At 46.5% G+C, this 16,073-nt stretch overlaps 1 protein-coding gene across 5 annotated transcripts in view; it reads left to right on the top strand.

Annotated features, from left to right (window-relative positions):
- Positions 1-16,073, top strand: part of LOC124405540 (gamma-aminobutyric acid receptor subunit beta) — an 82,377-nt gene that overhangs the window by 23,076 nt on the left and 43,228 nt on the right. For all 5 annotated transcript variants that reach the window (XM_046880526.1, XM_046880527.1, XM_046880524.1 and 2 more), the window contains exon 2: positions 12,997-13,097. In XM_046880526.1, the coding sequence (XP_046736482.1) occupies positions 12,997-13,097 (101 nt within the window). The remainder of the gene's footprint in view (positions 1-12,996; positions 13,098-16,073) is intronic.

Genomic DNA, 16,073 nt, shown 5'->3' with positions numbered 1-16,073 from the left:
ACCTGCTCGCACCCGCCATTGAAGCACGAAGAGCAAGAGAAAAGGAGAGAAAGAGAAAAAGGGGGAGAGAGGGAGAGGGAGAGACTCGCCGGTATACGCAGGCTGGTCGCGTACCTGCGAATTTCAGGCATGAATTATTCAGGTGACATCTCTGACGCACTAGAATTACTCCGACGACTCCTCTTATAACTCTGATTGGATTTCCAGTCTTTTAGCACCCAGTGACATGCCGTTGATTCGACCTTAAATTACAGAACGAAGAAACGCGAGAGTCGTCCTACGAGAAATTCTCCATCTCTTGGACAACGTCGAGCCACTCCAATCCGGATAATTAGACGACGAGAAAAACAAAATTCTCACTCATCCCTGGACGAGTTTGTCTATAATAACCGCCATCTCTCGGTCGGCTCTGACGACGGGGATTTTTCATCTGGTATTTCTGGTCTCAACTTCCGGCAACTCCCCGCTGGATCGCTCGAGCCTCCAATCTCTCGTGGAATTATTAAATGCTCGAGTTGTTTTTTATTCCCTCCCTTTTGGTTTTATACGGGCCAAGGGAGACTCGTGGTAAATACTTATGGAGTAAGGGGAGAAAAAACATTGGAGCGAAAAGACATCTAAAGTGATATGGAATAATACTTATAAATCACGGGGATTTTTTTTTCAAGCTGGTAAATGTTTTAAGATTTAATTAACGTACCAGGGGCACGCGAACTCTCGTGTGAAAAATGAAATTGCAATAAAAAATTAATCACGATACACGTGCGTATGTATTATAACATAGTGCACACGTATATTGCGACTGATTGTGAGTTGGACGTGGACCACACTCATCGGTGGCACAAGTTTCACACGTCACTGCAGTTTTTTTCTCTTCCATACCACTGTAGCTTGCGGCTGCAGATTAGATCTGTTGACAGTAGCGGGTTATTGCTTCGCGGAGACTTGATTCCACTGCCCGGGGGGTTGCCATTAAATCAGAAATTTCATACCATTTTTTCAGTTGCATACCAGTATGACATGCGTAGGTGATGTTCGCTTGGTTTTGCTTCATCCAGACGCGGGAAGAACTCGATAGAATAACGTTGTCGAATTTTAAATGAAACGTCCATACATTAAAATGCTACATAAATAAGTAAAAATCTCCCCAAAAGCACAGGTTTAATCCTCAGCCTTCGCTCAAGGGCTGCGATTTTTACCGGTCAAAATACCCACTATTTTATTAAAGTTTTTGAATGTATTTTGTCGTGGGACTAACAATTTGCAAAAAAATCTGTAACCATAAGAAATTAGTGAGCATTGTGCTACTATTTGATAAAAATATCAACCAACGGGGTACGAGTGAAATATCGTGGTCTAAAGACGATGCTTAGATTTTTATTAAACGTTAGAATCAAATGCTCACTGATTTCTCACGGTACTAGATTTTTTGCAAACAACTGATCCTGCGATGAAATATGCACCGAAATTATAGCAAAAACGTGTGCATTTCAAATGACAAACTTCACAGCCCATTTCCAAGGGTGTTGATATATTTATCCGTGCTTCGCAATAGGTGAAGTTTTATTCGTTTGTGTGTAACAAATTCGGGGTGTGGCCAGGTCGAAATTCGAAAAATTGCAAAATAAGAATCACCCAGCTAATGTACCTAACGAAGACCCGGTATCTGAGGCACGATTAAAACCGGATTTTAGGAGTCATCAATTATAAGGGTAAACTCTTTCACCCATCGCGTGCGTTCGAACGCAAATCAATGAAGTGATTGGGTTGTCCAAACCCTTTTTGTGTCCGTTGGTATAACCGAGCGAAGACATGCGCTTCGTAGGTACAACACAAAGGCCGAAGACTAAGGACACGAGTCAACCACGCGATATCTGATCTATAATAAAACAATCCTTGCAGACAGGCGGACAAATCCCTACACGGTAAGGCTTATCGCCGTTAAAAAGGTTGCCGGGAATCAGCGACGAGGGAACAATCCGTCCTCCAGACGACGAGTTCTCTTCTCGTTCGTCAGACCGACCCGATGACCACTGCCTACTACCGTGCGGCGCTTCCGCTTCCGGTTGATCGATTATACGACATGCACAGCAGGCGAGGGACGCCCTTTGCCGGCGGGCGGTATTCTTGTAATTGAACTTCATTATCACTGTTACCTTGTCACTGCCGCCACCGACTATCTGCGCAGGTAATCAGCTATTGTTCACGGTCGAATATGCACGCGAGCCTCGTTTCCTTCCAGCTCATCGCTCAGGGCCGAGCTTCGATTCCAATTGCAACTACACCCTGGCGGATTCGACGAGCTGCATTGATCGGAAATCAACGAGTTTACCAATCAGAGGTGAATTATCGTCCGATGCGGGTGCTATAAGAGGCCATTCGAGTATTAGCTAACGCTAAAACAGGGTTAGGCCACTCGGAGAAACGTTATCAAATTTTATGTATACCTTGTAGTTGTAGGCATTCCAGGCAAGCGCTAGCTGATATAGAAAATTCAAAGTGCGTGCTAAAAGCCAACGGTGTGTTGAGAATAATAAGATATTTTCTTTAAACGAAGGTGTTAATAATGCATGGATTGCTCACTAATATATAACATCTTTAAAGTAGGAATAAAGTGATCAGGATGTCACTGGCATTTCTGCCATTCCCAGGTATTAAATAGATTTGCCGATAAACTTTTCAGAAAGCGTTAGCTAACGGTAAAAAAGAGTAGCGAACAAGGCAAGCAAACATTACCGATCGTTATCTTTAGGGGTGGGATGAAAAAAATTGCAAAACATGCGTTAGCTGATGCTTGAGTGACCCCTAATTGCTGGCAAATACAGCAGTCCTGCACTTTGTGCAACATTTTGCTTGAAGCAGAGCAAGCGAGGATTTTGAAAGGAATGATCAGGCGTCAAAAACCGAATTTTCAACTACCCTAAGGCTGAATAAATCTATGAACTAACACCCACGTCAAAGCCTTTGATTTTTCGGATGATGCTTTCGGTATTACGTACAAAAAAGACAATTCACCGGACGCCCACGGAGGAAAAGTTGTGAAGCGTTTCTGGTTCTATATCTGAATTCTTGAGGATCGCGTGTCTGCGAGTAAGCAACTATAATGGGCGTTTGGTATACAAACAGCGATGAGAAGTTTGTTAAGCTCAAGTGGCCGGGGAGACATAGCGGTCCCCGCTTTCTACGTATCACGCAGTTAATTAAACAATCTAATTGGACAAGACGTTTTCGGGGCAAACCCTCGAAGTGTATCGGTCTTTGTGAAAAAGACGCTCATCGTTAGTCTTAACTGTTAAAAGCCCGCTCAACATTGAGTTATTACAAAGCTGCATATCTAGCACCGTAAATTGCTCAATTTTTTTGCAATACATTTTCGTTACATATCTACGCAAACTCATTATCATTTAATCTCGAACCATTAAAAGTTTCGAACAAAAAAATCGTGACCCAATTTTTTGAAAGCAAGCAAGAAACGTAAAGTTCGCGACTCGACTTGAGCCCAAGCAACATGATACATAAAGCAGTTATACTGAAATTGACTGAATTGATCTGATTTTTGTGGGATACGCTGAAGCGAACGGTAGAAGTACCTAACATTTAGGTAACACCGCAAATACTCCACCGAATCGTTTGATACGGTAACCGATATTGATGGATCCGATAAAGCATGTCGAGGTTCGTCAAAAGGATGAAAAATCTCAAATCTTACTTCTTCCTCCATCTTACGGGCGAGTAAATATCCTGAAGAGAAGACAACAAAGAGGGCAAGTATACCGCGGGTGCCTAATCCGCAGAATAAACCGGCTTCTCGAAAGATGAACGAACATTGTGAATGGCTCGAGGCGGGCCGTTGATTCGATACAAGATCCAAGTGTTCCGCACACGAATGTAGCCGTTTGATGTGCTCTTCGGCGTTCAGGGAATGGGGACGTGGTTGTCGCCAAATCCGAGCACGAAATGACCGAGGTCAACCACCGATCGCACAGGGTGCGGACTTTGGTCCCAAGAAGCAGCGAGCTTTCACCGCGTAAAATTGTTCTCTTCAGGAGCAGGGGGGGGGGGGGGGGAGGATATAGGACTAAGAAATTGGCGGAATATCAGAGGCCTTTCAGGGGGAGGCTGAGAATCGCACCGAAAGAGATAAAAGCAAGGATTATCCATCTCGACTTTGGCGTCCGAAGATGGGGTGGACAGGCATCCAAAAAATGCGGTTCTACCGCCGTTGGATGCGCTCTTGAGGTACCTGCCGCACTTACCTCACACCCTGGAAGCGATCCGTCAAGTCGCGTCGTTTCGAGCTCGTGTCTGCAGGGCGCAACATCATCGTTGCAGCTTTTCTGGACTGAGTTGCGCGCGCAGCCGGAGCTTTAGTCCGGCAGCGTGTGACTGGCGGATTCCGTAGGTAGACGACCGACCAGCCGCTAGACTGCGTCCGTTTCTTGCATAGTTTAGCGGGAAAAAGTCGACGTAGACGGGCTATTGAAAAAGGGAGAAAAAGAAGAGGAGAGAGGGAAAAATGTTCAGCATAATATTGTAGTTACGCGGCTGCATATTCATGAGCGGTGAGGCTCGAGGGGTTGGTACTTCTAGTGTGCAGAGAAGAGTGTCGTCCTCTCTCTCTCTCTCCTCGGGAGTAATGAAAAGGGGAAAAGCGAAGTGAAGAGGAATCGAAAAACCTCTCCACCCCCAAAAGCCAAGTTGGCTAAGTTATTGACTAATTATACCGATCGCGATGAACCGAATTCCGTTTTTGGATCGTAAATATCGCTGGATGCAGGTTAGGGTACAGAGGGGACTTTTTTTTGCCTATTTATACGTATACAATACATATATACATATATATATATTGATTAACGCTGATCGCAGCCGAAGACTCTCGACGCGATTATGTTACCAATTAGTTATTATTATATCAGGGCCCAACCCCCTCCCCCACCCCGGCGATCCATTATCGCCCCTCGTCGATCCCTATAAAAAGTCGACTCAGAGGCGACGCGACGTCGCGGGAATTCGTTACGCGGGTTTATCGCATCTCGATCTTATCGAAAAGGGTTGGGGGGGGGAGGGGGGGCCAAGCCGGAATTTCATCGAGCCCGGCCGATAGGCGAACCGGGTATTGCTGCACCACCGCTTTTATAGGAGGTATATTTCACCCCTGACGTACAGCATCCCCGACCTGGACACGATACTGCAGGTTACCAGCCCGGCAAGACGACGTCTGAATTATCGCGTCAATCCGCTCGGCGAGATACGCCGGTGCGGCGGCTGCGATAAACAACTGCAACTGCACGAGACTCCGATTTCCGTATTTATACTTGGCTGTCCTCTCTTTTTTAGCAGCTGCAGGTGTATCGTGCAGCAGGTTTAAAATGGGGATTTGAGATATCAGCGATGGTTTATTTGAGTGCTTAAATTGATGGAGGAAATTTAGTGGATAGGTACGTTCGATGTCGGCGAGTGCAACGGCGGTCAGCCTGCATGCACATCGCTGATATTTCCCTACTCTGACAAACGGTAATACGCAATCGGCCGACCGATTAGTAAATCAGGGGATTGAAATTTCCGGGCAACCGCGGGCGACGCGGATAATCAACGTCGATTCCAGGAATAATTCCGATAATAAAGAGCCGGTAACAAGGCCCTCCATCGAGGAACACCGAGAGAGCCTTAATCGAGCAGCAGCAAGGGTTGCTGGTGATTTCCGATTGCCAAAATCGCGTGAATCGATTACAACTGTCGCGTGGCTTGAAATAAGTGTCTTAATTATAGTCCCGAACTTACTGGCGATATACATATATACGTATATAATATTATATATATATACATGTTATATACACTTGATAATTATCGGCCTGCACCGCGAGCTCGTAATTCGCTTACAATCTAATTTACTTTCTAATTTGTTACTTCTGAATCAGCGCGTTTATTCGGAGATCGTCTCGATTTTGTGTCGAGGATCTTTCGTATCCTCACTCGGTTAAAACGAGCCAAAGTTGTAATAATGCGGGAAGAAACTCGAGGGATGTTGGTCTCGGCTCTGAGCTCGTTTGCAAGAACTCGAGAGCCCCGCATCTCGGCGCATTGTTCAATAAAGCTCGGACGAGTTCATAACGTCGAAAATCCCGAATGCTCATATCAGCGCGTGTTTCTCGCATCCTCCTTGTCATTCTCCTTCGCGAAACGCTCCCCGCGAGTATACCGACGCAATATCAGCGCAGGATGACGCCTCGCCTCGCCTCGCCTCGCCTCGCCCCAACCAACCAACCACCAGGATAACTTCTCGGCTTCACTATTTGGCTTAATAAGAACGATCGGTGTGACGTACTAGCTACCAGCCGCGACGCCGAATGGCGCCTCAAATCCCTTCCCATTTTGGCAACAGTCTGCACGAGCACATGGGGGGGAAGAATAGAAGAACATTGTGAAAAACGAACGAGCCGAAGGAATGCACTGATCAAAGAGTCGAACGTTGAATGGCGTTAATTTGTGGAAAGATACTCAATTTGTATTCCAGTCAATTCATCTGATATGAAAAAGAAAGAATAAAAAACACCCCAAAGACAATCGAACCCCACGTTGACAATGAATATCAGATATTGCAAGAACTCAAAGAGATTAAGACGGATATTTTATGGGCAGCTTGAGGGTATATAATTCAACGGTCTGAAAGGAGGTATTTATTCGGTAAATATTAGGGTTAGTTACCCCCTTTAGGGAATAAAGACTAAAACAAAGAAAGGAGGGGGAAGATCCCCCCGCTCGGATATTTGCGCACTAACTCAGGCGCGAGAGTCTTATTTCGGGATAGGTAGGAAAGTCTTAAAGCCAAACCTAAATCCCCGATAGATAGGTCGCGGGATACCGTCAGCGAAAAGCACTCGACCGTGTCAACTTTTCTCTAGCCAAGAACTCTTTGTCTTTCGGACGTCGCGGGGGTGAATCGAGGTTGGGGAGGGAGAGAGATAGGAAAGACTACGACGAAACAGACAGCCATAGCAGCTCCCGAGGGGAGAAAGGATTGGAGCACGTAGGTGCGTGCCAGGACTGAAAAGGGCCGGGGATGAAGGGTCGAGGGTCGAGGATATAAATAAAACATCGGACTGAACCAGCTGAAGGATTTGCAAATGATTTTCCGGGACGAAGAAGATCGCCGGGCAATTGATACGGAATGAATCGAGCCTCCCTCCACCCCGATCGAGGAGATCTCCGGGATTATTATCACTCTTCATTCCGACTTGAAGATGTAACGTCAAGAGCACGGAACGCCAGCCTGTAAATTTTCAGGGAACAATTCCTTGCGGCTGGACCTCCAGCTGGTCTCGTGCACATCTGGTTTCTTCCCCTGCGATTCCCAGACGTTCGACGATCATGGACGGTGTGCAAAGCTGTTTTCGCGATAGGCCGGAAGTCCCGAGGCCTAAACGAAGGACAACCGACCTCCGGATTACGCCGATTGGCCGGCGGCCAGCCACCCTAACCTCCGCTCTGCAGGTGCCTCGTCTCACCCCGGTAACTGGTGGGGAACCCGAGCGGGGAAACGGCTTCGTAAAATATCCAGAGCATCGTACATCCGTGCGCAGGATGGCGCTGGCCTCTCTTCCGGTTACCGGAAGGGCCGTTTACAAATTTACGACCCCCGCCACCCAATGTGGAATTAGCGTAAATCACGGGAGCAGCCAGCCACCCCCGCCCCGTTTCCATCCCCGTCCCCTCGTCGTCCGCCTCCTCGACGATGCTCTTTTCTTCCTTTGCCCTATTCGTTATCAACAATTCATAATCGTACGTGTGTACTTTGATGTGTAAACTTGTTCCGAATGACGGTAGACTTTTTTTGCATATCAGTATTCACGAAAATGTGGTGCATGTAGCTAATTATTCAGTTTAATTATGATTCTCAATTATACATTTTATGATAATTCGAAGAACAATTTGTTCGTTTCGTTGGTTTTATATTCTTTTTGCAACAATGAAGGTAATGAAGTAGAACACGAGTGACCGTATGTAACAATAATAACAGCACATATTGGATGTTTCTGGTTCCAGCTAAGGAACTCATTTTCATTTTCTACTCAGGACGATATTTTAAATTATGATGAGAAATGAAAATAGTAAAAACTTGGTGTTTTGAAAAGACAAGTAGAATTTTTTCTCAATATATGAGCACTGTTTCAGTTGAATTTTCATTATACGATGTTCCTTTTTGCGAAGTTGTACTGTAATGTGAGAAACCATTGAACTGTTAATGAAATCTGCGAAATTACGATCCAGTTGAGGGCCAGAGCGTTGCGATTGCTGCTTAAAATTGTTTTCTACACCCACTACAGCCGCGAGGTTGTAAAGTAGTATAAAGTACACGACAACATTTACCCTTAAGTGCTGCACTTGTCTGAGACCCCCGCCTAAACGAGACGATATTCGATTTCGTTCTGTTCCTCCACCACTCCACTCGACCTTAGTCGTGGTGTATTTTTACCGTCTGCAATGAAAGGTTCCCTTCACGCGAAGCCCTCGTTTCGATAATATCGTAATATAATTGCGACAAGAAAGTTGGAGGATTTCCAGCACCCTCTTAACCGCGGGATATCGTTAGATGTCGTTTCGCGTCGAGGACGTTGGGACGGAAACGGTTCGATCGGGGAAAAAATATTTTCAACGGAAAGAAAAGTTTTGAGTTTTTGTGAGCGTAGCTGCTGGGTGACGCGAAAGTGAAGAATAAATAGCATTCCGACCCGCAGCTTGGCTGCAGATACGTATTCCGGTGGATCCGAGGACCCAATCAAATCACAATTCGAATCAAAAGTTCTCGAGTAGCAAACTTACTCCGCGAGGCAGTGCTGCGGGAGTGAGTACTCTGAGTGGGCAGAGAAGTACTCGTAAGGAAAAATAAACGCAAGTCCGAGGCAGAAAAGCAGGCGGAGAGCCGAGAGGGAGGAAAGGAGAAAGTGGAAAGGGAAGAGGAAAAGGGAAGGGGCGGCCGGAAAACTCTGTCTGGAGATTGCGCGACGAAGGGGTGAAAGGTCAAGAGCACTTCGAAATTCGGCAAGTTGAAATTCATGGCGTTTCGCTGGTCGCCCTACACTCCGTCGTCGTTGTCCTTATCTTGGATCCCCAGCAGCTGCTTCACGGCTCTGCTTTGCTCTCCTCACAGACGACACAAGGCGACGTTGTTAACTTGAATCAAGAGTTATCGGTAGTGATTCGAGACTTCGGAAAACTTGACGAGTTAATATCGTCGAAAGGGAATCGCGCTGTCTGTATGATACTGAACTCGAGTTTCACCTCCGATTTTTATTATTCGCATATTATACACTAATTTTACGCGAAGACTTTCTCCCAGTAACCAACCACCGAAGCATCCCTGCGGAGAAATATCGTTTTCCATCGCAACGTAAGCCGGCAGCTTAGCTCGTCTCGTCAAATTTAATGTTTTCGTCGATATATTTCAAATATAAGTTGAGATGGATTTTCATGGGCGGAGCTCGGTAATCTGGATGCATTTCTCTTTCTGGCCATTTCTTGTATAAAATTTATTGCAGGTATTTGCCGAAACTATAAGCCTTAAAACATGAATAGTAGCAGAGATTCTCTTTCAAAACTCTCTGAAAAGAAACTCGAATAAGTACACAACGACATATGAATCTACAGCAAAATATGCACAGTAATAATAAAAATGTAATTTCCTTACTGGCAAATGCGCATCGACGAACATTTATCATCTGCAGCCTACAGAGTTGTCGCAAGTTATTTTATCGCGGAGGCCGGTGGTTCGTGCTTGAATTGAGTCGTCGTCGTGCGATTGCGCGAGGGTTGAATACTCGGAGAGAAAAAAACGGTATCCAGAAATGAAAAATTACATCAATAAACCGTCTCAGTCTCCGTTCGATGCCGCCGATACACAATATATCCCGACTCGCTGGATCATCTGCGCGAGTTGATATCTGCACCCTTCTCGATGAGAGGAAAGCCTCTCGCTTGACATTTCTTGGTCAACAAAGCGCGAGACGAGGCGAGGCAAGGCAAGACCGAGATAAAGCGAACCGAAGGCGCGAAGGAGACAAGCGCAGGAAAATTACACGGCGATATTCGGCGGCATTCGGGCGGAAATGTCAACGAGGGAAAACCCGTGGCCTTTCGCCAATCGGGTATATTTGCGAATCACTGAACCAACCCACCGCACGCCGAGGAAAGCGGAACGGGAAAAGTTGCGGAGGTGTTTGTGTTGTTTTTCTCTTTTTGTTTCGTATTTTTTTTTTTTTTTTTATTTATTTATTTTTTTTCTTGTGGTTTGTTCCGTTCATTCCTGACCGCGGAGAAAAAAGTCCCTATAATGTAGCCGAGGCATGGCTCTCTAAGTAAATTAATAAAAGTAAAGAAAAGAAAAAAAGTTTATTATTAGACGCCGGGAATCAGAATTAAAACATTTCCTCGCCTCCCGCACCCCCGACACCCCCTGGATACCCGAACCCCATCCACATCAATTTAATGCTTACCGAAGACGGCTTAAGGGGATTTACAAAGTTTCACTGAGAAAGCTGCTACCTACGTAGGTATTACAAACAACTTTGATGATGGAGAACGCGATTACGATCTTGACTGCAAAGAATAACCGATACGCGATGGGACGTGGCCTCAATTATTCGCGGTTCTGAATTGTGTGCAATTAAATAGTGAAAATAAGTGATACACACGTATGTATATACATACGTACCTACATCCAGTCCTCGCATTGATCTTCACATCAGCTCGACCTGCACTCTCTCGCTGACTATGAAAACGTATAACTCATTCAGAATATAAAATATGATCACCGGGAGAAGAATGCGGGCGAAGAGATCATTTCCACCCGCGGCTCTTTGGTACCCACGTTGCAAGGGGTGGCGCGGTGGGTGGCAGCTCGGAAGCGAGATGAACCTCCGTGTACATAGTACATACCTATATATCGCAAGATAAAAAGTTTCGTTTGTGCCAAGTTAGAATCAACAAAGTTTTTTTTTTTTTCTCTCCTTCTTTCTGCTTAAAAATCCATCCATCTTTTGAGAAGCCGCAGAACACTGCAGGGGCTCCGGCTCAAAGAGCCGGCCGGAGTTCTCCGACTCGTGGCGTCGCGTCGTCGGAACGCATTATCAAATCGTTTGTCTCCGTCAGAGTGACTCTGTCAGTCAGTCAAGTCACTCGCTCATCCGATGATTTACTCCATACTATCCCGCACCGTCGCCATTATTATAACTAGGCCTGCCGTTTCGCGTGTCGCAAAAATTCTACACTTACTTTATCCAGCATCCATAACCAGCTGCCTGCAACAGTCACAGGGGGAGGGAGGGGGGTTCGAGTCTCGGCTAAAAGATTTCCCTTGTTTTTATTCCCACTCTGCGGTATTGCCCGCCACCCCCTGCGACAGAGCCAATAGCGTTTCTTCGCAGACGGTTGACGTATGACGCAACGTTTTTCCGCTATAAAACAGGAAATACGAGTGCTGCGCTGCGGTATTTATTTGTCAAAATTGCAGTTGATCGTTCAGGAGCCGCAGTCAAGACGAGCTTAAAGTTTCTTGTCCCCGGCTACAGCCGCGGGGCGATAGGAAGGAAAAGATGATTTTCCGCTCTGAAGGCAAGGTATTAGCTGTAGATAATTGGTTCTCTAACAACCGATGAAGATAGCGGAAGAATGGTTTCCATCTCGGCACCCTCGAGCGTACACCAGCATCCCAACGGCTTCGGCTCCCTAATCGATTGGTACACTAATAAGATTCATCCCCCCTCCCTCCCCTTTCCCCCACTCATCCCCCAGCTCGCCGCCTTTCAGTTTCGATCGGTAATTGCCTAGGAACCTTGGAATCAACAGTTAGGCTGGAATCCGCGGAGCTTCTGCTTTCCGGCCACCTGCCTACGTACCTACTAATCTATTCTGCAAAGATGAAGAGACATCGAAAGCACGTTCACTTCCGGTCCAGCGTTTGCATTTGTCTGTATTATAGATGTTCGTCGATAAGTACAAGGTCACTTGAAATATCCACAATAGCGACATAAAATTTTCATCATGCAATTGACTAGTGTAAGAGAAAGAATTTTAATAACGCGAGAAATTTTATACTCCCATTTTACAAACAAACATAATTTTTTTTAAACTTTTTTTATAATCGCTCTTTTCGCGTTTGCTCTACTCGCAGAACGCGCTCTCTATTCGCGGCATAGTTTGATCATTTTTTTCACCAGCCAGAGTGAGTTTGTTCTGTATCCTCTTAAGCGAATTATACTCAGAGCCGATAGACTCTGTTCGTATACGATGGCAATTCAATTTACGATTCGTATGTTTTGATCAAGCGAAGCAAAGCGTTTCCACGTTTACTCCCGTCGCGGCGTCGTGGAAATTCCCGATAATTGATCCGTACAGGAACGTGTACGTATATCGTGGGTACTATCCACACGACGAACAAGTTGTTACAAATGTTAAAATTGTTGACAACAGATCAACATAAGATCAACTCACACGTGGAAGATAAAGAAGCGCAAAGATACTTCAAAGTAGGTGGGTGCGCGTTTAGATTGAGGATCACGGTGAAAAAATCTTCTGCAAGATAAATGTTCTTCTTTCTGTATTATGCAGTGATTATATTCTAACATAAAATCTCGATGGTATAAATTTTTTTGGCAATAATAAAGCCTTATATCCGCAGTTTGTAATACGTACGTCGTTATAGGATGAGCGGTAATCTTCCGACGCAATGAATAGGTGGGTACTTTTAGGAAAAGGGTAGGAGAAGGGGGGACGCATACGGAGTGTCGCCGTTTAATCTTTCGAGAAGAATTCAAGAGACGTATAGTCCGTGCCGCGCGGGGTTTCGGCGCTGTCGCAGATTTATGACTCGATAAATCTCCGAGGTCTCGATCGGACGTATATACAGAAACACATCCATATATGTATGCGTGTACGTACCTACCTCACTCCCGCGTCGACGGAGAAGAGCAAGGCTTAAGATTGAATTTGTTTTCTTTCCAGGAGACACGATGGTTCGCAGGGCGTCAGCGCGGTGAACATCTCGAAGATCCTTGACTCCTTCTCGGTCAATTACGACAAAAGAGTAAGGCCGAACTACGGAGGTAAGTCAACCCTTCCGCCACTTGCAGCCTCCCCATCCGGCACTGCCACCCGCACCCCGACGCCCCCCGTACACGCCCTATCATCTTGCTAATTTCATTCGCGGCTGCCTCGGGGCCCGGACGAAGTGCCTCCGAGTAGAACGAGAGATACGCGAGGCATCGCCGTTCTCGGGGTAATTAACCATACCCTAATAGACCGTAAGGTGGATCCGTTTCATTAGGAGGCGCCAACCTGTCTGCTCAAAACCCTCCGCGTCGCGGACCCTCGCCCTCTCCATCGATTCGTAACTTCCCTCCTGCACGGGGGAGGGGGGGATGTCCGAGAGGGAAAAAAACCTCACGTTTTTTATATCGTCCCGGAACTGCGTTCGAGCCTTCGAGGCGGCCAGCCATCGCTGACCAATTGAACCTGGACCACGCGTCGGAATTTAGAGAAGAACAACTAAAGAACAAACCACGAAGTAACGACCGACTTCTTGCGTCACGGAGTTTAGCTACTCCATTTTCTTCACTAATTTTAAGGGGACGCCCTATGTTCGATGAGAAATATAAAGATCGACGGTCGATGTTCTTAATTTACTGCCAGTTGACTATGATTAGTCAGAGACCTTTTGAGCTATTGATTCCAGACTCTGATCATCGCGCAAGATTTCGGCACGATTATTGACCGTCTGGTGGTGACGATGTTTTAGTTTTCAAAATTATTGTCAAGACGAACATACGGGCACATATTTTTTCTAGCAAAATTTCAAGAATTTTTCTTTCAAATCGAACAGTTTGGATATCCCCTTGAATAACCGCGGAGTGCTTTTAGGCGTATCGTTAAATGGACGTCATCGATAGTTTTCACCGCGCGATTCGGAGGAAGGAAGTCAATTCGATGGAATAGGTTTCGTTAGCTTTAAGATCGAATTACCACCGAAAGAGTCGAAAAATTATACTACGTGGCAGGGCGTAGACCGGAATCCCATCGCGGTTTGAAAGCATCTGCGGTTCGCCCGCTAATTGTCTCGTTAAAGTGTAAAACACATCCAAAATGGAGGAGAACCTCTTCAAGGTTCGCGAGCGCTATCAAAGACAGCAGCATCGCGCTCTTACAATTAGTCCGACCCGAATGCACTCTGCAAACGGATTCCTGAGTTTAATGTCGCAGTAAATCGCGTTCGAAGCTGCCAATCGCCGCTCAAATTCACTCCGACAAGTGCGTCTCGCTAAGAAAGTGCGCACAATCAATTAACCGGATACCTACTCAGCAACCCCTATTCGACGGATCATGCCTAGAACAGATTCTTAAAAAGAAAACGAGCGCCGACCGCCTCCGGTTTGCAGGGGTTCACGAATCCAGGGAATGACCTCCGCGAATCTCCGGTGCCTTCGACCCGTTTTCGCCTCGCTCCACGTGACGTCACTGCAGCCTCAGATGCCTGCTTCCGACCTTCCGACTGGCCAGCACACTCGTGATTTTATCCCATCCCAAACTTTTATCATTTCTATGTATACGAAACTGCGCAGAACAATACGAGACAAGAATTGATAGCAAAATTTTATGCAAGTCGACTCGTGTTTCATTCGCCTCTCGTAAACTTTGCTCGTATTTTCTTCATTTCACCCAGTGTTTGGAGCTAGTCGTTGTATTATATTCGAGTATGGCTAGCCAGACCGAATTAATTACTCACTATATAGTACCCTAACGGTGAGGGAATAAAAGACGAGCCTTCTCGAATCGACACCGATCATGTTTACTCCGCGAGTATGCAAAGTTTCGAATTCTAGCTTCGGTAGGTAAGCACTCGCCTCTGACTGCGCTGGAGACCCAAGGGCGGGAGGGTGGGCATCCGGTTGACATCACAGAGTCCTGTCGGGGCGGCTATGTTTTCGTAGGTAGCGTCACGGAAGGCAAATTTTCGGTACGCGTCGGGCAGGGCGGGGCTGAAGTTCGGGTGAGCTCGGATCAATGTTGGCGCGGGTTGCTACGGGTTGCTACGGGTTACCCACCGTTAACAGCATCCATGGTCCCGACGCCCCTGACGCTTCGGCGTGGCTTCGACTCCCGCGAGGCGCGAACCCGGAACCCGAACCCGAACCCGTCCCGTTCTTTCGAAGGATCCGATGCCGGGCAGCCGGGTTCCGGAACCGAAGACCCGAAGACCCGAAGACCAAGCATCTTCGAGAGTCGTTTGCCGCCTCGTTCGAGGACCAAACGGCCGCAATTAAGATTCGTCGGGGATGTTCCGAAGGCCCATAATTCGTTGGGTAGAAAGCGCGCATGTTTACAAAAGGGGACTGAAAGGGTACCAGCGACGAGGGGAGTTTTCCCTTCCCTCGAATCGTTACGATGGTTCTGAGGATTCGCGGGGCTGTAAACCGAGGGCCTTGAAGCTTCGAGATCGGACTCACTCCGAAGCGTTTCTCCCTTGCGAGACGTTAAGTATGGGTAGGTGGATAAGACGCCGGGGATCGTTGGACGAGCGGCGGTGCTCACGTCCGTATCGCGTAAGCTTACTTGTCTGCCGAGACGTGAATGATTCAATTACAATTGTAGGTACCTCGAGTTCCCCGGGGTTCCCCTCACTTAATCCGTCAATAACAGAGCCGTTAACTGTTCCGTTGCAGACTTTTTTATCCCTCGGTCTGCGTGTATATAAAACTCAACTGGCGCGTAAACTTTCGCGACGATTACGACGCGGACCGGCCGCGAGCTGATTTTAATTTGTTATATACCTATTCGAATAGAGTAGTCGTTGTGTATAATATAGTATAGTACAATGTCGCGCGCTTTGGTATCGATCGACTCGTCGGTGAACGAGCACAAAGATACTTACTTACTCCATCTAATTAAAAAATATTTATACGAACATTTGAAGAAACGATCCGGCGCTTGACGCATTTGCGAAATCAGAGTTTCTATGTGAATTGCAATTGTTACTGGGCTCAACAATTTCGGCAAGCCTGTAAACAGGGTGTAGAAAAAAGATG

Source organism: Diprion similis, chromosome 4 (assembly GCF_021155765.1).
Source record: "Diprion similis isolate iyDipSimi1 chromosome 4, iyDipSimi1.1, whole genome shotgun sequence".
Taxonomy (NCBI): Eukaryota; Metazoa; Arthropoda; class Insecta; order Hymenoptera; family Diprionidae; genus Diprion; species Diprion similis.
This window is presented reverse-complemented; position numbering and strand designations above follow the sequence as displayed.